General features: G+C 40.3%; 1 protein-coding gene across 3 annotated transcripts in view; it reads left to right on the top strand.

The window, feature by feature from the left end:
• The window catches only part of LOC132821096 (E3 ubiquitin-protein ligase DZIP3-like), a 112,448-nt gene that overhangs the window by 22,364 nt on the left and 67,766 nt on the right, over positions 1-22,318 (top strand). For all 3 annotated transcript variants that reach the window (XM_060833619.1, XM_060833621.1, XM_060833620.1), the window contains exons 6-10: positions 1,348-1,468; positions 7,031-7,153; positions 15,192-15,293; positions 17,538-17,630; positions 18,008-18,051. In XM_060833619.1, coding sequence (XP_060689602.1) covers positions 1,348-1,468; positions 7,031-7,153; positions 15,192-15,293; positions 17,538-17,630; positions 18,008-18,051 — 483 coding nt within the window. The remainder of the gene's footprint in view (positions 1-1,347; positions 1,469-7,030; positions 7,154-15,191; positions 15,294-17,537; positions 17,631-18,007; positions 18,052-22,318) is intronic.

Here is a 22,318-nt window from a genome sequence, read left to right as displayed (position 1 = left end):
TAAGGTTGAGATAACAGGACCGCTGATTAGCATAAAAAGCCATATGGTTTAGTGAAGACAGAGTCTTCAGAGGCTTGTTAGTTGGTGGAGTGAATGGGCAAAAACCTGGCAACTACATGTAATGTGGAAAAATGTGATAATGGGCACTTTGGCAGGAAGAATAGATGAGTTCAATATTATTGGAGGTCCTCATGCATGAATCACAAACCCTGTATCCAAGTGCTGCAAATATTAGGAAAGGCAAATGGACTGTTGGCATTTATTTCAAAGGGAATTGACTATAAAATGTAACCAAAAAAAAAACATTGCTAGAAGTGTACAAGGCCACACCTAGAATAATGTGAACAATTATGATTCTGAGGAAGGATGTATTTTATGCATATATCTGTATCATGGATATACATGTTTGTATAAGGCAAGATGTAAGGGCGTTGGCAACAGTAGAGAAAATACGCTAGATTGTTTACGGGTATGGAGGGATTTTCATAATGTTAGGTTGACATTGTACTTACTGGAGTCTCAAAGAGTAAGGGGGAACCTTAGCAAAACAAATAAGATTCTCAGAGGGCTTGGTAGTATGGATATAGAGAGGTATTTTTTTCCCAGTTGGAAACTCTAGAACCAGAGACCATAATCTCTGAGTAAGGAATCTTCCATTTAAGTCAGATGCAAATGACTTTTTTTTTCTGAGGGTAGTGAATCTATGAATTTTTACCCACAGTGCTGTTAAAGCCAAATTATTAAGTAGATTCGAAGCTGAGAGAGAGAGATATTTGAATCAGTAAATGAATGAAATGTCATGGAGATAAGGCAAAGTCTAAATTAGAGTGGTGCTGGAAAAGCACAGCAGGTCAGGCAGCATCTGATGAGCAGGAAAATTGACATTTTAGGCAAAAGCCCTTCATCAGGATCCTGATGAAGGGCTTTTGCCCGAAATGTCTATTTTCCTGCTCCTCGGATGCTGCCTGACCTGTGCTTTTCCAGCACCACTCTAATCTAGACTCTGGTTTCCAGCATCTGCAGTCCTTGTTCTTACCATGGAGATAAGGCACTAGAGTGGAGGATTTACAGTTCAGCCATGATCTCATTGAATGACAGCAGACTCAGTGGGCCGAATGGCCTGCTTCTACACCAAAGTCTCTTTTGGCCTTAATAAAAGGGTGAAGTCTTTTCCTTTTGTCAACTCTTAAGCACCGTGGCTTTGGTTCAAAATTGCAATGTCCTTTTATATTTTCATAACTTAAATTGTGTAGACTTTATAGCGTGTTGATTTATGGTTTTACTACTTTCTCTCCTCTCTCTGTGCTTATGTTAATGGTGATCTAAGATTCAAAACATATTTTGTAGATTTGACGAGGCTATGAAATGGTTTCAAAACTCAAAGCAAGAATTTGAAGATAACCCACCAACAATAGAATGGGCTGATTTGGTGCTAAAATCAGAAGAAATTGAACCAAAACATTTTCCAGTAAGTGTTTTTAAAATCAAAAATTATTCGTGGAATGCATCACTGGCAAGATCAGCATTTAACTGAACCATAATCTCCCTTGAAAAACTTAATATTGACCAGTTTTTTTTTCGACAATACATCAGTGCCATTAGGAAGAGAGTTCCAGGATTTTGACATTTGTAGAAGACCAAATTAGGATGATGTGCAGCTTGGATGGGAACATGCAGGCGGGAGTGTTCTCTGGCTACTGCATTCGTTTTTTTAAAGTGGTAGAAGTAATGTGTTTGGAAGGGACAGTTGAAGGAGACTTAGCATGTTTCAGTAGTGAATCTTCTACACCCCACAGCCATGGTGTCCAGGTTGTGGAGGAGATGGCTGTTTAAATTGGTGAGTAGGGTACTGATCAAGTATGCTGATTTGTCCTGGAAGATGTCAACTTTCTGATGGAGTTGTAGCTATCCAGGCAAGAGCAGATCATTCCATCATGTCTTCATAGATGAAGGGCAGGTTTACTGCACGAGGTAAGGTTCTTCCTATAAATCTAAGCTTGTGACTAGTAAAATTATTTTGTAGTTAATGATGATCCCCCAGAATGGTGAGGATTAAGTGATGTTAATGTTGATGGATGCTGAGTATATGTGGGTTAGATTCTGTCTTGTTGGATATGGTAATTGCTGGGCAGATTTGACTTGTTTGTTATTAACTCAAACCTGAATTTTTCAGTTGTCCAGATTTTTCAACATAGAGTCGTGGACTGTTATAGTTACTGCCAATAATGAGTTTTACTGAATATTGAAACATGAGTTCACATTATTACGTGGCCTATTTTAGAGAAAAGGCCAATGAGGTATTTGAATATGGTTGGGTTAAAGAAATTGCCCTAAGGACACCTGCAGCAAGGTTTTGGGGTTAAGATAATCGACCTGCACCAGTAACAAAGACATTTGTGTGACACACAACTCTGACCAAAGAAGAACGTTCTCCTTGATTCCTATTGATCTCAGTTTTGCCACACCGTGTCAAATACTGCTTTGGTGTCAAGGGTAGAGGCAAAAAAAACTGCAGATGCATCAGGAGGTGGAGAAGTCAATGTTTCAGGTGTAACCCTTCTTCTGGACTGGGCTCAGGTCTTAAGGGAGCTGCAGGAATAGGGGGTAGAGGGGAGGCAGGGTGGTGAGGTGGAGACAGGTACAGGGTACGATCTGGTTGGTTGACGGGAGGGATGAATCCGGTAGGTGGCTGAGAGGAGTGGAAGGGAGGGGGATGGGATGGGAAGGGAAGTGAGGTTATTTTGAAATTGAAGAACTCAATGTTGAAACAAATAACCTCCCTTCCCATCCCTCCCACCGGTTCCCCAATCCTTCCCCTTCCTTTCGATTCTTCTCAGCCACCCACCAGATTCATCCCTCCCATCAACCAACCAGTCGTATCCTTTACCTGTCTCCACCTATTCCCATCTCACTATCCTGCACCTCCCCCTTTATCTGTGGGTCCCATGACATCTACCTCCAGTTCTGAAGAAAGGTTACATTCGAAATGTCGACTTCTCTACCTCCTGATGCTGTGTTCTCCCAGCCTCCTCCTTGTCTACATTTGATTTCAAAGGTAGTCACTCGCCCCTCACTTCTTGACTGCAACTTCTTTTTCTATTATGTTTAGATTCAGGTTGTAATGAAGTCTGGAGCTGAGCAATTCCTGGTGGAATTCAAACTGAGCATTGGTATGCAGGTTATTGCTCTGCAAGTGCTGCTAGATAATGATGTCAGTGAGAACATCCATCAGTTTACTGATGATTTGAGAATAGATTGGGAAAATAATTGGGTAGATTGCATTGGATGTACCTAGGTGATTTTCTGCGTTGGATAGATACAACTGCTATAGCCACACTGGAACAATTTGGTTGTGGTTAGTTTTTGATGGTAAGTCATCAGTACTGCAGACAAGGTATTGTCCAGTCCATATCAAGGGTTATCAGTTGCATCTTGTTATTGTGTGGGTGAATTAAATTGGCTGAATTTTGACATCTATAATGGTTGAGACTGCAGGAAGGTTCTGAGATGAGTCACCTGCACAGCACTTCTGGCTAAAAATGGTTGCCGATACTTCAGTTGATAGGCTTCCCCATTCTTGAAGATGGGAATATATAAGGAGCCTGCTCCTCTGGTGAGTTATTTAATTGTTCACCTGCATTCACAACTGAATGCGGATGGAGTGTAGGTCTGCCTTAATGATAAATTTCCTTTTCAGAAAGGCATTTGTGAACTAGAAGGATTCTTTAATCACAGTTCAGTAGTTTATAATCATCAATAATAAGACTAGTTTTTTTTAAAAATTCCAGCTGCGGAAGTAAGATTTGAACATGTATTTGTGCAACAGTTGTCGAGGCATCTGACATCTAGTCTATTATTAACACTCTGCTCCCGTTCCCAGTCTCCTGTCCACTATTTATCCCTTAATCTATAATAGTAAACCAATTATTTTTCATTATCACATTATTCTTTTAGATTTCTGCAGTGGATTATACCTGAACTTTATGGCTGTAAAATATCCCCTGATCATGAAATACTCTATCGCTTTGGGTTTTTGTTTTGTTTTGAGGCAACTCAATGAAAGTTACGATTTGAAGAATTATTATTCAGCAGAAATTCATAGCTCGTAGTAGTGGAGATGAGGCAAATTGAAAATTGTCACTCAAAACTTTACCTTCTGTGTTGCAAAGCATTATAAATATCATTGCTACTTGTGAGCCACAGTTGCAGTTGTGCAGATAGGCAACTTGACCAATTTCACTTTGATTTATTTTATAGTCATGCTTCTAATGACCTAAACGTGTGACGGGAAATTGATTTACAATCGGAAAGGACCTATCTTCTCGTTGTGCAAGAGCTGTGCTCACTAACAACTTTTTTTTTTATTGGGGATTTTCAGTAAAATTAGTTTAATAGTATTTAACATAGTATGTGAGTCTATGTTGAACTTGAAATCAAATGAGAAGGGGTGAACTGGCTTCCATCTGTTCACCCTCCCCAGTGTGAACAATAAAAGTTTTGAATTTTTTTGTATGAAACGATTCCCCTCTCTAGTTAAAAATACAATTAACTATTTTTACCATGAGCTGAAAAGAAAAAAGTCAATTCTGTTCGTGGAACAGAATTTGACTTTTTTTCTTTTCAGCTCACAGTAAAAATAGTTAATTGTGGAACAGAATTTGCTTTAAAGCCTACAGGTGGCTTTTTTTGAAAAGTAACTGCCAAAACTTTTATTTTTCTGCTTTCTATCTACACCCTATGAATTTTGCATTTTTTGTAGAGTTCTATAACCATTGATTTACTGTTATCTATTTGTCCCTAATGTCCACTTGCCATGGTCTGATTTTTGGATAAGGAGAGACTTTTTATGATATGAGAGCATCACTGGGCTGGCAAGGTTTGTTGCAAGGTTTTCTTGAGTCAAAGAAAGAACAAATTTATGAATGATTTAAATGAGAGAAAAATGTAACATCAAGCATATGGTCTCACTTCAGCCCATGCACACTCATCTTCAAAGTTAGAGGAGAGTACTGGCCAACACAAAGGAAAGTAAAAGAACATACGACTTTGACTGACATAGAAATCTGCAGCACAGTAAAAGAATCTTTGACCCATGAGTTTGTGCCGGTCAAAAGCAACCACCCAACTGTTCTAATCCCATTTCCTAGCACTTGGCTCATAGTTGTTTTTATTTTATCTGTTAAGAGTGATGCCTATATCACATTAAGGCCGGCATTTAATGCCCATTTCTTATTGTCCGAGGCCAGTTAAGTCAGCCACATTGCTGTGGGTCTAGAGTCACACATAGGTCAGTTCAGGTAAGGACGGACAGATTCCCTTTAGTATGACTTGGCATCACATGCACATCTAGATATTTCTGAAATGTTTTGAGGGCTTCGATCTCCAGCACCATTCCCCACTGCCCTCCCACAGATAGTGGGTTTCAGATTCTCACCACCCACTGGAAGAAAAGATCTTTCCTCCCATCTCCTCTAGACTTCTTACCCTTACCTTAAATCTATGTCTCTTGAACATTGATCACTCCATAAAGGAGAAAGGTTTCCTCCTGTCTATCCTATCTATGCCCCTTATAATTTAATACACCTCAATCATGTACCTTCCTCTGCATCAAGGAAAACAGCCTCAGTTTATCCAAGCTCTTTTTGTAACAAAATAAACTCTCCAGCCCAGACAACATCTTGATAAATCTCCTCTGCAGTCTGTCCAGTGCAATCACAATCATAGTATACAGAAAACAACACAGTGGCTGTGGCAAAACCAATACTTAATACAGCCCAGCATTACCTCCCTGCAGTTAAATTCCATGCCTGAGCTAATAAAGCCAAGCATTCCATATGCATTCTTAGCCACTTTATCCCCCTGTCCTGCTACCTTTTAAAGGACTGACAGATATGCACACCGAGGTCTCTGATCCTCGCTACATCCAAGGATCGTTCATCATGTATTCCCTTCCTTTATTTGTCCTACCAAGGTGCATCACCTCACATTTATCTGGATTGAATTCCTTCTGCCACTGATCAGCCCATCTGACCATACCATTATATCCTCCTACAATCTAAGGCTATCCTCCAATCTTTGTTACAAAAAGAGCTTGGATAAACTGAGGCTGTTTTCCTTGATGCAGAGGAAGGTACATGATTGAGGTGTATTAAATTATAAGAGGCATAGAATTAAATTATAAGGGGCACCAAATTTCATATCCACAAACTATCTACAATTGAATCCAAATCTTTGACAAGCCGCAAACTGCAAGGGCACCAAAACTGAGCCCTGTTTTTGCATGAAGTTTTAATGTGTGGCTGATGTTGATTAGCTTCTTTGTAGTGGATATAATTGATCATATGAATCTTGCAGCTGTAGAAAACTCTTGGTCCTTTGACTTTTTGCTTTAGCTATTTCTGTGGGGAGCTGGTGTCAACTTATTGAAAGAGAGAAAATAGAGATGACAGCTTCTCTTTAATTAGCTGCTAAAAATGCAGTTACAGCCTCCTTTGAAATACCTGTTCCATTGTGTTTCTCCAAGAGGTTATTTGGGTCAGTCGGTCAGTCAGTATGTGCCAGTCATTGTATCAATATCCCATTACTTTACATTTATTAATGTCTTATTACGACCTGTGATAGTTTTAGACAGTGTCTGGAAATCTTTCTTTTTATACTTCCCTGAGTGAGAGTTGTTTGTTTTTTCACCTGAAAGGTAGCCTTGTGTGTTCAAGCATTTTGCCTTGTCTCGGAACAACTTTCAACAGTTCCACCCAGTTGAATTTTTTTTTAAAAATCATATCTTCAAGGGATATAGCCTTGTGACATGATATAAATCAACTATTTTTTAAAAAAGTTAAAGGAAGCAGATAGGCTTCATCTGAAAGTGGCTCAGGTAATACTACTTCTGCTTTAACCAGACCACTTGACTGGAGTTAATATCCTAAAATCCAAATACTCTCTGAAATAATTAATAATTTTAAACATGTAGCCCTCATTTTATTTTTGCTTGTTCAAAATAATGTGAAACTCTGCTTTTGTCATCCCATAGATCAAAATAAATGAATATATCGAAATGTGTAAACGTGCTCCTAAGCCTGTAGCCATCTGCCAAGATTCAAATTGTCAGGGATATTATAAAAGGGAAATCTATCCAACTGATCCGGATTACAAGGTATGTATTTATAAGAAAATCCAAATAATCTTGACAATTGTAATCATCGAGAAAAGAATAAGTTGAGTAGGGATAGTCAACACGGTTTTGTGAAGGGTAGGTTGTGCCTCACAAACCTTAGAGTTCTTTGAGAAGGTGACCAAACTGGTGGATGAGGGTAAAGCAGTTGATGTGGTGTGTTTGGCTTTCAGTAAAGGGTTTGGTAAGATTCTGCACAGTAGGTTATTGCAGAAAATACGGAGGCATAGGATTGAGGGTGATTTAGTGGTTTGGATCAGAAATTGGCTAGCTTTAAGAAGACAGAGGGTGGTAGTTGTTGGGAAATGTTCATCCTGGAGTTCAGTTACTGGTGGTGTATGCAAAGATCTGTGTTGGAGCCACTGCTGTTTATAATTTTTATAAATGACCTACATGAAGGTGTAGAAGGATGGGTTAGTAAATTTGCAGATGACACTAAAGTTGGTGGAGTTGTGGACAGTGTGGAAGGATGTTGCAGGTTACAACGGGTCATAGATTCAGCTGCAGTGCTGGGCTGAGAAGTGGCAAATGGAGTTTAATGTGGAAAAGTGAAAGGTGATTCACTTTGGAAGGAGTAACAAGAATACAGAGTACTGGGCTAATAACGGTAGGATTCTTGGTAGTGTGGATGAGCAGAGAGATCTCGGTGTCCATATACGTAGATCCCTGAAAGCTGCCACCCAGGTTGATAGGGTTGTTAAGAAGGCATATGGTGTGTTAGCTTTTATTGGTAGAGGGATTGAGTTTTGGAGCTACGAGGTCATATTACAACTGTACAAAACTCTGCTGCCACACTTGGAGTAATGGGTACAGGTTCTGTTCACCATATTATAGGAAAGATGTAAAACCATATTAAAGGATGCAGAGGAGATGTATCACGATGTTACATGGTATGGAGGGAAGGTCTTATGAGGAAAGGCTGAGGGACTTGAGACTGTTTTTGTAAGAAAGAAGATGGTTAAGAGGTGACTTAAAAGCAGCATACAAGATGATGAGAAGATTAGATAGGCTGGACAGTAAGAACCTTTTTCCTTCTGGTGATGGCTAGCACAAGGGGACATACCTTTAAATTGAGGGGCGATAGATATCGGACAGATGTCAGAGGTAATTTTTTTTACTCCTAGTAGTAAGGGCATTGAATGCCCTGCCTGAAACAGTAGTAGACTCAGCAACATTAAGGGCATTTAGATGGTCATTGGATAATGGAATAGTGTAGGTTAGATGGGCTTTAGATTGGTTTCACAGATTGACACAATTTCGAGGGCCGAGGGGCCTCTACTGTGCTGTAATGTTCTATGCTCTAATTGTACTTAAAGGTTGGTCTGTTCCTCAAATCAGAATATTTGCATGTTATAATCTATTCTAATATGGATCATTTGAAGGCGGAAAATATGTTGCCAAATGACCCACTAACATTTGTTGAAGTTATAATGGTATTGTATTTTTAGTTGTATTTATCAGTGTAAGAAGGGGAACTCCACATAAAGAAACATATGAATTTAAAAGCTGCTTGGATAGAACTTATATCGGAAATATATTGATGTTTCTTATAAGTGAGCATTGTCATTTTTTAAAATTGGATTGAGATCTATTGTGCTGATTGTCTGCCTATTTCCATTTGTTCTAATTATTTAAAGAAGCACCTCTCTGCTTATTAGTATTAATTAAGGTGTGCTAAAGTAATTCAATCTTTTTCTTGCTCTTATACTGCTTCTCTTCCTGTTAACTTAACCTGAGTGTTGAGGGTTGCTCAGTGCTGATCTTGGAACAGAATTTGCTTTAAAGTGTGCAGGTAGCAAGTAATTGCTTCTCTTTCTTATTTCTATCCACCCGCAATGAATTTTATAGATTTTTGAGTCCTGCAACCATTTGTCTGCTGGGTTTTTTTTTCCTTTTTGAGCCCAATATCACCCTGCCATTTTTGGATGAAAAGAAGCTGCTTTTCAAAAGAGACCCGGGTTCAATTCCCACCTCAGGCGACTGTATGGAGTTTGCACATTCTCCCTGTGTTGCATGGGTTTCCTCTGGGTGGTCCGGTTTCCTCCCACAGTCCAAAAATGTGCAGGTTAGGTGAATTGGCCATGCTAAATTGCCCAGAGTGTTAGGTGAGGGTTAAATGTAGCGGAATGGATCTGAGTGGGTTGCGCTTTGGTGGGTCGGTGTGGACTTGTTGGGCCGAAGGACCTGTTTCCACACTGTAAGTAAACTAATCTAATCTAATCTTGTTGCCAATCCCTAATTGCCCTTGAGAGAGGATGAGGGAGTTGAGCAAGGATCATCTTCTCAAGATGCATAGGCAGACATACTTCAGTTTTTTTTTTGAAGAAAGGTACTTATCCAAGAGGCATCCAATCTGCAGCCAAGCCACAACAGCTAACCTTTTAACTGTCTACACATCTTTAAAGCAATGTCTCAATGTCTTATTTGTTCAAGTAGGCAATCCTGTCACCAACCTATTCAGATAATTGAAGACTGTATATAGTAGAATCCTTATTGGTGCTTCTTGTGCTCCATTACACAACAGCACTACTTGTATGTGTAGGAAAGAATTGTTTTCTCCATGTGAAACTTCTTTTGAAAACCTAGGGTATGTATCTGAAAGGAACTTACGCAGTTGCCAGTATCTTACTTAAAAAGGCAAATATGAGCACTGTTTCTCGATGTTCACTTTTTGTTTGCACCATTGGCACTTAGCAGCAGGAGTTTATGCATCTGGTTGACTGTGAGTCACTTCACATGTTTTCATAGGCTGTTGCTGTGTGCTGCAAAAATTTGCCTTTTGTGAAGAAAGCCTACACTTCTGTGCTCCAGTTTTGTAAACTCAAGAACAGCAAAGTCTATGTATGGTTTAATATGTCTTTCCACTTGCTCTTTTCAGTCTTTTATAATATCCTGATTTACAGACCTGTACCCTTCATTAATTAGCTTCAGAATTTGTACACAGTAGTTCTTTTTATCCAGATTCATATACACCACTGAAACAGACCCTTTGTTCCAACTTGTCTGTGCTGACCTGACGTCCCAGTCTAACCTAGTCCCATCTGCCAACATTTGGCCCATTTCTTTATTAACCCCATCCTATTCATGTACCTATTCAGATGCCTTTTTAAATGTTGGAATTGTATCCGCTGCCACCATTTCCTCTGGCAGCTCATTCCATTCACTGCATGAAAAAGTTACCTCTTAGATTCTTTTAAAACCTTTCCCCTCTCACCTTAGACCTATGCCATCTAATTTTGGACTTCCCCTCTACTCATGATTTTTATAAACCTCTGTAAGATCACCACCAGCCTTCAACACTCAGGGGAAAAAAACCCAACCCGTTCAGCCTCTCCCGACAACTCAAACCTTCCAGTAGCAACAACGTCCTTGTAAATATTTTCTGCACCCTTTCAGGTTTAACAACATCCTTCCTATAGAAGATGACCAGAATTTACTCCATAGTCCAAAAGTAGCTTCATCAATGTCCTGTACATGACATTCCAACTCCTATACTCAGTGCTGTGACCAATGAGGGCAAGCATGCCAAATGCCTCCTTTATCAAGGAGCTATGAACCTGTACCCCTAGGTCTTTGTTCAGCAACACTCCCCAGGGTCATACCATTAACTGTCAAGAGTGTGGTGCTGGAAAAGCACAGCAGATCAGGCAGTATCCGTGGAGCAGGCAAATCAACATTTCAGGCAAAAGCCCTCCAGGGAAGTCCCCATGAAGGGCTTTTGCCTGAAGCATCGACTCTCCTGCTTCTCAGATGCTGCTTGACCTGCTCTGCTTTTCCAGCATCTGCAGTCTTCACTTTCTTGTACCGTTAACTGCACATGTCCTGCCCTGATTTACCTTACAAAATGCATTACCTCCCATTTATCTAAATTGAACTGCATCTGCCAATCCTCAACTCATTGGCCCATCTGATCAGGCCTTTGTACTCCTGAGATAATCTTCTTCACTGTCCACAACTACCTATTTTGGAATCATCTGCAAATGTACTAATCATTCCTCCTATATTCCCATCCAAATCATTTATATAAACGATCATATGCAGTGGGCTCAGCATTGATTCTCGTCACACACTGCTGGTCACAAGTCTCCAGTCCAAAAAGCAACTGTCTGCTACCACCGTCTGTCTCTAACCTTTAAGCCATATTTATATCCAATTGGCTAACTCCCCCTGGATCTTATGTGATCTATCTTGAGTAACCAGTGTACCACGCAGAACTTTGTTGAATGCATTGCTGAATTCCATTCAAAAGTATTTGATTCAAGGAATAGTTGAGGAAAAGATTTAAGTGGCTTCACACTTAACGGGACTATCACTTCATTTCGAAAATTTGAATTAAAATTAATTTCCGTGTTTAGAATATCACTTAGAAATGTAGGTCCTTTTTAAGGGTAAGCCAGAACAGTTAGAGTTGATTGAGATGCTGTTTAAAAACTGGGCTTCTGTCCAGTGGCTTCTGCACAGGGAAAGGGTCCAGGAGGGAAAGTTGGAAACTGACACTTTACTATATAAATATATAGATATAATAAGATCCTTTTGTAATCTCTGAAAATCCTTTGCCTATTCCAACATATGGATATATTATTTTCTCACATACTTTGGTTAACCATAGTAGAGTAAATAAGTGAGAAAATAATAGAAATGAAAACATTGGGGTAGAATGTTCCACTTGTGGCTTGGGTCATCACAAGAAAGTTGAGAAAATATGACAAGAATGGAAAAAAAATCAGAATGTCAATAATATGTTTTGCAACTGTTGCCCCCCCCCCCCCCCCATATTCATTTCAGAAGTCACACAACACCAAGTTATAGTTCCAACAGGTTTACCCTGATGTCATGTGCCTTCTGACTTCGTCCACCTCCGTTGAACACTGGCATCTCCACATTCTGGTTACAAATTCATGATCTCAGTATTGAACACCGTTTAATTATTCCCAAATAAATTGCATTTTATTATTAATCCAGCTCACTTATCCACCACTTCAAATTCACCTCTCCTTCCTGAAAAAAAAATAGATTATGCAAACTCAGAGCATGTACCTGGAGATGGACAGCTTTCCACTTGCTGTCCCCACAATCACCCATCACTGCCTTCACAACAGTGTCACTGCATACTTCATAATCACACGTATGGCAAGAAGGTCCTGCAGTCAGCATTACGGTGAGGCAATCTGGGAAGGTTGTCCTGCAGTGAACATCAGTGAAGCAATCTGTTCTTGTTAGAAAACAAGAGTTCATTGGCTGAAGTATTGAATTTTGGAAGACTAGCTGAGGAGTTGGGGAGATTACTTACTTGAGTTGGAGATATAACGAGATGGGTGAAGGAGCAGCATGGAGGAGGGTTATATAAATAATGGCAAGACCCGAGGCCTAAGTCACATACCTTGGGAGCCAGGGAGGTAGTGGGATCTGTGAGGGAGCAGTGTGGAGCAGAATTATATAAATTATGTCCAAGGCTCAAGGCCTACATCACTGAATTTGGGAATTGGTGAAGGTAGTGGGATGTGTGAGGGGGCTTGTTGGGATTGCAGTAAAAGACTTACAGACCAGTTAACTTAACACTGGTAGTGGGGGAATTCTAGAGTCTACGATAAAAGCATTAACAGAATTAGACAAAGCCACATGGGGTTTGTGAAAGGCAAATCATGCTTAACAGATATACTGTTGTTTTTCTGAGGATTAATTCAGTAGGTTAGATAAATGAGAACCAGTGGATGTGGTGTGCTTCTGTGCTGATTTAGAGTCCTAGATTTAGACCGTTTGGTCCAACTTGTCCATGCCGACCCAAGTTTCCCAAACTAAATTCGTCCCATTTGCCTGCATTTGGCCCATATCCCTCTAAACCTTTCCTATTCATGTACTTTAAAATGTTGTATCTGTACGTGCATCTACTGCTTCCTCTGGCAGTTCATTCCACATACAAACCACCCTCTGTGTGGAAAAGGTTGCCCCTTGGGTCCTTTTCAAATCTTTCTCCTATCACTTGTGTGTCTCACTTTTTAGTGCACAATATCTTCATTGTTCAGTTAGAGGCTGCGAACCTCTCTGCCTTACATAGCTTGTTAACACAAGGTGTGACAAGCAGCAAGTTGTGGTAGGGAGCACTGAACAATCAAAGGGATGGACATGTTTCTGTACAGTAACATGTACCAGTAGCTTTATGTGGAAAACACACTGGCTGTGCTTCAAACCATAGACTATTTGTGAAAGTCTGAGGAGACAAATCCTTAGTGGTGTAAAGGGGGCCTATAGTAAGTCAGGGAGTGGTGCCACAATCAGTCAAGGGATTTGTCTGATTGTAGTCCAGGGCATTGGCTGTGGTCAGTCAGTCACTTGGGGTCAGGGATTTAGATCAGGGGTTTATCAGAGGTCCGGTAATGGAGTCCTGGGGAAAGTGGGGCACTTAAGATTGGGATGGATTTCATTGCACTGGATTAGTAAGGGAATGAATACAATGATGGGGGCAATTCTATATCGATGATTGGGAGCTCATTCGTCATTCATAAACTGTCTCACAGGTCTTGATTATTCTGGCCCTTACATCGGGAGGACCATCAAAGGCCGGTGAATCTACAATGCTGTGGGGGTAAAGTGAGCATATCAGTGCTAATGTGAAGAACTAGACTAAAATGGGAGGCTGTAAGGACAGAGGGGCACAGGGACAGCAACACGCGAGGGAACATGAAGGGTGGGGAATGACCATTTTTTATCTTGGGTGGAACCTGCAACTCACTGAAAAGAATATTTAAGGTCAAACCTTGCAATGTCAGATCAAAGTCAATGCGCAATAACTGCTCAAAATTACAGACAGCTTATGCAAAGTAGGTAGGGTAAGTTACTGTTTTTATTTTAAGGGCTGAGTAAAATCCTTTGGAATTACAGTCCCTATTAGGAGCAACCCATCTAGCTTCAATTTGGACTTAATCGGCAGGATGCCTAGATTAAAGTGGTGCTGGAAAAGCCCTTCAGTCGGCAGGATGTGCATGGTCAAGAATTTACAATCCATATTTTAGCTTCAAACAATCGGAAATATCACATGGCACACATTAATTCCTTTCTGGTCATGTGTACAAAGCATCTGCAATCAGACAAAATTTTGGCTGTGCAAAGTACAATTGGTCAATGTCATGTTCTCAGAGCTCCTTATATAAGCAAGACAAAGACCTCCTTGCAGAGCCTCCATACTGTATAATGTGAGGCTATATTATGATAGGTGTAAAGTTTGAGGATTCCTTTCAATAAACTAGATGGTTTTGTTCTATCCTTCCCACAGATTATCATGGATTTAACATCAAGGATTCCTGACATTGGAAGCTATCTGAAATGAAAGACTCCGTAGTTTGTGAAAGATGAGCAATGCTTGGCCATTACAAATTCTTTCATCCTTGGGAGATAGAAACTAGGAGCAGGAGTCAGCTATTCATTCTTTTTAGCCTTCTCTGCTTTTTGTTGTAATTATTGCTGATCATCCGATTCAACAGCCTTTTCCTGCTTTTTCTCCAATTCCTTAGATCCCTTTAACTCCAAGTGCTATATCCAACTTCTTCTTAGTAGTTGCATCAGTCTTCATAATACAGGACACTAATAACATTCCAGATATACTAAATAATAAAGGGGCAAAGAAGGAGAGGAAATAAACACTACAACTCAGTGGACTGAATGGCTTACTTCTGCTAATAAAGCTTATGGTATTATGCTCTTACAGTAAGATCCATGTACAATAAAGGATGCAGCAAAGCTGAAGGAAATTCTGTTTATTATTGAGCCTTGGTTTGGGTGGCTATCAATCAAAAGCATTCAATGTCGATACAATTTTAACAGAATCTTTATCCATTCTCCTGTTTACTCTTATCCTTGAATATTAATTTCCTTCAAGTTCAACAGTTCAGCAAGTTTAACAAAATGTTTTGTTAATGACTTCCTTTTTTTTCCTCTGAATTCTATTGAAATTACAGGAAGAAATATTTATTTTTGTATCTGTGAAATTTGACACAGCTATGCATGTCATCTTGTCTCATTTCAGGGCTATGTAGAACTTTCCTGTGATTCTTATTGCTTGATATCATATCACCTTACTTGCTGGAAAAGGCTAAAGGATTCTCCGTATCATGGGAAATCTAATCAGGTAAGAAGTATTTTTCCCTTTATTTATTTTATCTGTTTTAACAGCTAGAGGGCAGGAAGTACATGCCACCACTAAATTAAATGTTGCTGTTGTCCACAGTTTTTGGTGTCTCGGAATCACAGAAGCATTGTGGCATTGGAGGCCAATTGGCACATTGTGCCCGCAACTGACTTGTTAAATGATTGCCTAGTGCCAGTCCCGTGCTTTCTTCCCTCTACCTTTATATGTTAGTTTTATCCAAATGATTATTCAATGGCCTCAGGAATGTCTGAATTGAACGTGCCTCCCTACACAGCCAGTGCATTCCGTACCCTAACTACTCAGTGAAAATGCTTATCCTCACTTCATTTTTGCTTCTTTTGCAGATCATTTTAAATCTGTACTCTTGTTGTAGTCCTTTTTTATGGGTAGGAACAGATTCCATCATATCTACTCTATCCAGTCACTTATAATTTTGAAGACTTCTATCAAGACCCCTCTTAGTCATCTTATTTCCAAGGACAATCTCAACAATCTCAGCTTCTTCAATCTATCCTTCTATTTCTCATCCCTGAAACCATTCTTCTAAATAGCCTCTGTAAACTCCAATACGTTTGCATCATTGTGCACCGTACTCTAACTGAGGTCTAAAAGTGTCTGATACAAGTTCAGCACCCTCTCTTTGCTCTTGTACTCTATGGTCCTATTAATAAAGCCAAGGATCCCTTTATTCTTTATTTGATGCTCTATTTATTTCTCCTGCCACATTCAGTGACCTCTGCAGATATCTCCCAGTTCTTCTGCTTCTGCAATTCTTTAGAATTGTACCCCTATTTTGTATGGTCTTTTGATGTTCTTCCCACGAAAATATATCACCTCACACTCCTGTACATTGCAACTCATCTGCCACCTATCTAGCCACTCCAACTTGTCGATGGCCTTCTGAAGTTCTACTTCTACTGTCCTGAAAGATAAAGAGCTAGATTTTTTTTTACCAAGGGAGGTAGATAGAGTCCTGACATTTCCCACTTATAGATCTGTCTAAGTTTGAAGTATCCTGTTCAACATTGGTGTTGGATGAGAATAATAGATTCTATCCTGCCAGTCAGAAAGCAAATCATTGGCAATTTTGAGGATAGGTGAGTGTCAAGGCAGCATGATGACTGATGAAGAGCTTATGCTCAAAACGTTGAATCTCCTGCTTTCCGGATGCTGGCGGAGCAGTTGTGCTTTTCCAGCACCACACTCTTTGACTCGAGCATCATTAGTAAGCCTACTTATGTTCCCTGGATCTTTATTCCAGTTGTTTTAAAAGTTGTTAGGCTCTCTAGTCCTTATTCCCCAATCTCCATACCATCTCCATGTTAACTCATGCCCCCTCGTACCCCTGTGCAGACATTGCCCCCACTCACCTGCATATCCTGTCAAACCTCTCCTGTTATTTCCATCATAATCATCTATGTAGTAGGCCTTGGGAACAACCTCTTTATGTAAAAAAAACTTCCAACAATATAATAATTTTTTATTCATGTGTATTTGATAGTGAAAAAAAAACTCCTATTCATCGAAGCTTTTAAATCTCCTAATACTATAAAAACAAACATACCTCTGTTGAGTAGCCATGTCAAAGACAGCTAATCCTCAAGATCCTCTCCAAACTATTAATTAAACTGTGAACTCGGAGCCCTTTGCTGTGATATCTACTTTTAAACCTTTGGAAATTCAACCAGGCATTTCTAATTATAACAATAGCTCTCCGGGGAAATGTCATTGAGGAACTCTGGTGAAAATGTGAAACAAATGGTTATATTTTTTCTTACATTATATAATCTGTCAATAAAAAGTCTTTCTTTTGTCTTACTGACAGCTCCTTTTACAATGTTCAAAGTGCAGAATTTAAAAACAAACATACTATGACCCTTTAAATAGATCTTGGCTGCCCTTCAAGGATATGTGCACTGGTTGCATTAATTTGTAACTTCCCCACTGCTGATTAAGTTGCTGGAAAAGCCAAAACAAAGCCTGTTTGAACTCAGCTCTAAATGCAAATGTCCCTGCTAAGTTCACACTTCACAACTGTTTGAATTATAACTTTCCCCAAACTTGCAAAAATGGAATTTGCCAGGAATGGGAACTGGATTTTTGAATCCATGTCCCACCAGATTTTTGAAGTAGCACATGTCTGAAAATCAGACCTCCAGTTTTAATTTGCATTTGCCTTGACTTCAAAAATAAAAATGATTTTATTTATTTTATGTATTTTAGGATTTCTGTTCAATGAAATGTCTGAACAGTGATTGTAAAGGTCTGATCATAAAATGTGTAATTCACAATGCTTCAGGAATTGCACAGACTGAGGTAAGAATTAGACTATTAAAGGACTCTGATTCTATGTTAGGGTAAGATTAGTGAGCTTAGAATATTGCCATCAAATCCCTGATGCCTAGCATCATAGGTGGTATAGCTGGAACACAGCCTATTTCTGATTTCATGTTAGATAATGAGTTTGAACTCTATATTAAGTTATAGTTTAAGTCTGAGTTCACTGTTTGATATTTTAGTTTGTATTATTAATTTTGATCTGCATTATTTAAATAATCTGTTTTGCCCAAAATTAGTGCTATTTTTAAATTGTGGAACCTATTCAGGTTTTGAGCTGCTTAATTCTACCTCCTCAATTTATGTATTTTTTTAATCTTGAGAATTGTTTTAACTTTAAAATGTTTCTTTTGCAGTTTGAAATAAAAAATTCAGATCTGTCATCACGAATTTCAACTATGTAAGTGTTTTAAATGAATAAACTGTATTTGTTAACTGCATTACATTTGTGTTACTGCATTAGTATAATTAAATGCATTTAAATTGAGAAAGCAGCTTGAACACTCAGAAAAATCATCAGAATTTGTGCGAAGATTTGTAGCTTGGGTGCTTGTTGTAGTGGTTCTGTTCGCCGAGCTGGAAGTTTTTGTTGCAAACGTTTCGTCCCCTGGCTAGGAGACATCATCAGTGCTGTGGAGCCTCCTGCGAAGCGCTTCTTTGATGTTTCTTCCGGCATTTATAGTGGTCTGTCCTTGCCGCTTCCGGGTGTCAGTTTCAGCTGTCCGCTGTAGTGATTGGTATATTGGGTCCAGGTCGATGTGTCTGTTGATGGAATTTGTGGATGAATGCCATGCCTCTAGGAATTCCCTGGCTGTTCTCTGTCTGGCTTGCCCTATGATAGTAGTGTTTTCCCAGTCAAATTCATGTTGCTTGTTGTCTGAGTGTGTGGCTACTAGGGATAGTTGGTCGTGTCGTTTCGTGGCTAGTTGGTGTTCATGTATGCGGATTGTTAGCTGTCTTCCTGTTTGTCCTATATAGTGTTTTGTGCAGTCCTTGCATGGTATTTTATAACGGACTCATAACGGCACACAAACCAACAGCCACGCTCAGACAACAACTTACTAGAACAAAGGAGCCAATACCCAACATGAGCAAAACTAATGTAGTTTATAAAATACCATGCAAGGACTGCACAAAACACTATATAGGACAAACAGGAAGATAGCTAACAATCCGCATACATGAACACCAACTAGCCACGAAACGACACGACCAGCTATCCCTAGTAGCCACACACTCTGACAACAAGCAACATGAATTCGACTGGGAAAACACTACTATCATAGGGCAAGCCAGACAGAGAACAGCCAGGGAATTCCTAGAGGCATGGCATTCATCCACAAATTCCATCAACAGACACATCGACCTGGACCCAATATACCAATCACTACAGCGGACAGCTGAAACTGACACCCGGAAGCGGCAAGGACAGACCACTATAAATGCCGGAAGAAACATCAAAGAAGCGCTTCGCAGTAGGCTCCACAGCACTGATGATGTCTCCTAGCCAAGGGACGAAACGTTTGCAACAAAAACTTCCAGCTCGGCGAACAGAACCACTACAACAAGCACCCGAGCTACAAATCTTCGCACAAACTTTGAACACTTACGGGCGAGAGACGCTGAGACAAGCCAGGAAATGGGAATCCTGCGCTAACCGCCTAAGCGCAACATATGAACAACTCCGGTTTCTACACGAATGCCGAAAGAATCAAATCCTTCCACAATGTGTCAGGTACAGACCACCAGTCAACAATCCACAAGCCAGGGAAACAGCCAAGCAGAACGGACTCAGGATGATCCAGGTAATGATCACAGATGCTCACAACCGACTGCACAAATACAAACAAGAAATTGCGCACCAAAAGTCGTTAATTTCAAAGACCGCTAATCATGAATGGACCCGGACCATAGAACAGGCTGTCACTATAGGACAGAACAGGACAACACATCGCAAAAAAAACGGCACTAAAAGAAAAACTGGCCAAACTAACACACAAAAAAGAGGACACCACAACACACACCTGGGTTAAAAACCTCTCCCACAGACAGCTCACAGACATGGAAAGAACTATACTGACCAAGGGACTCAACTACAACCACAGGGACGCCAAGACAGCAGACTTCCTAGCAGCACTGGAATGCACAGTCAGGAACAATGGACTGACTGAAGAGACACAACAAACAGTGAGACAAACGGTCGTACCTATGATGATAAGAAAAAGACAAACACATAACCTCAACACCAAGGAGAGGGAAGCACTGAAAGCACTAAGAAATGATAAGAACATAATCATACTACCAGCAGATAAAGGCAGAATGACTGTCATCCTAGATAAATCAGACTACATCAAAAAAGCACAACACCTCCTAGCAGACACCAACACCTACCAAATGAAGGACTCGGACCCCACACCACAACTCACCAATAGAATAAATAACACTCTAAGGAATCTCCAAAAAAACGGACAGATAACCAAAGCGGACCTACGAAGAATGAAACCGGAAAGCAACAACACCCCCAGATTCTATGGACTACCCAAAGTACACAAACCAGACATCCCACTCAGACCCATAGTATCACTACCAGGGACACCAGCATACAAACTGGCCAAAGAACTACAACAGAAACTGAAACACCTGGTCAGCGGATCCAAACACTCCATACAATCAACACAGGAATTCTTGGATGCCATCAGGAATACACACATAGACAAAGAAGAAACCATGATCTCATTCGACGTGAAGGCACTGTTCACTTCGATTGACAAAACCCTAGCCAGAGAAACAATAGCCAACCTACTGGACATACACAACAGAAAACAGGAGGCGGAACCTATCAACAAAGACGGCATACTTAAACTACTGGACTTATGCCTCACTACACACTTTTTACATTCAACAATCAGATATACGAACAAATCAACGGAACACCCATGGGATCACCAATCTCGGGACTCAGCAGAGGCAGTTATGCAAAGGTTAGAACAAACAGCCCTACCACAAATTCAACCCAAACTCTGGGTCAGATATGTCGATGACACTTTCGTAATCATCAAAAACACGGAAATAGAAAAAACACACCGGATCATCAACGCCACACTCACAGGCATCCGATTCACGAGAGAAGTAGAAAAGGACAACCAACTCCCATTCCTAGACGTGATAGTACAGAGAACACCGAACGGAGAATTCACCACAAGGGTACACAGGAAAACAACACACACAGACCAAGTCCTAAACTATGAAAGTAACCACCCCAACACACACAAACGAAGCTGCATCAGGACACTATTCAAAAGAGCTACAACACACTGCAATACACCAGAACTGCGAAAAGAGGAAGAGGAACACCTATACAAGGTATTCGCCAAAAACGGATACCCGCGCAACTTTATCAACAGATGCCTAAGAGATAGACCACGGAACGAGGACATGCCACAACCAAAAGGACTAGCCACACTACCATACATCAGGAGCGTTTCAGAACTGACAGCCAGACTACTGCGACCCCTAGGACTCATAACGGCACACAAACCAACATCCACGCTCAGACAACAACTTACTAGAACAAAGGAGCCAATACCCAACATGAGCAAAACTAATGTAGTTTATAAAATACCATGCAAGGACTGCACAAAACACTATATAGGACAAACAGGAAGACAGCTAACAATCCGCATACATGAACACCAACTAGCCACGAAACGACACGACCAGCTATCCCTAGTAGCCACACACTCTGACAACAAGCAACATGAATTCGACTGGGCAAACACTACTATCATAGGGCAAGCCAGACAGAGAACAGCCAGGGAATTCCTAGAGGCATGGCATTCATCCACAAATTCCATCAACAGACACATCGACCTGGACCCAATATACCAATCACTACAGCGGACAGCTGAAACTGACACCCGGAAGCGGCAAGGACAGACCACTATAAATGCCGGAAGAAACATCAAAGAAGCGCTTCGCAGGAGGCTCCACAGCACTGATGATGTCTCCTAGCCAGGGGACGAAACGTTTGCAACAAAAACTTCCAGCTCGGCGAACAGAACCACTACAAAATTATCAGAAAGATAGTTGATGGAATGAAGTTTGTTGGGAAGTAGTAAAGCAATAGGTTAGGAGGAAGAACTAAAAGAGATAGCTGTGCAGGATGTAGGACAAAGTGTGAGACAGGCAGGGGAAAGAGAGAGGGGGAATGCATAGAACACAAGCCACATAAATTATAGGGTATAACTGGGGAGAAAAATTGAAAGATAATGATGTGATTGCAGTTCATTTTAGTAAAATTATATTGGATTTTACTAATTGGAAAATGTCAGTATAACAATGCAGTGTTTTTATTTGCCACACATGGACTTTTGATTAGTTTTATTTTTTACTACATTGGGAAACTTGAATTATTTCATAGATTTTGCTCAGAGCAGTTTCTGAAGAAGTTTAATTCCGTTCAGTTTTTGACTGTATCCTAAGGCCCAACCAGACATTTTTGCGGATTTGAGGAGTTGGGATTTTTTTTTCCGTTTTACATTTGTGGGATGTGGCCATTCCTGCCTAAGTCAGGAGAAGGTAGTGCTGAGCTGCTTTCTTAAAGCACCACAGTTCTTTGGATGTAGGGGTACCCATATTGCTGTTAGGAAGGGAGTTCCAGGATTTTG

Source organism: Hemiscyllium ocellatum, chromosome 12 (genome assembly GCF_020745735.1).
Source record: "Hemiscyllium ocellatum isolate sHemOce1 chromosome 12, sHemOce1.pat.X.cur, whole genome shotgun sequence".
NCBI lineage: Eukaryota > Metazoa > Chordata > Chondrichthyes > Orectolobiformes > Hemiscylliidae > Hemiscyllium > Hemiscyllium ocellatum.
This window is presented reverse-complemented; position numbering and strand designations above follow the sequence as displayed.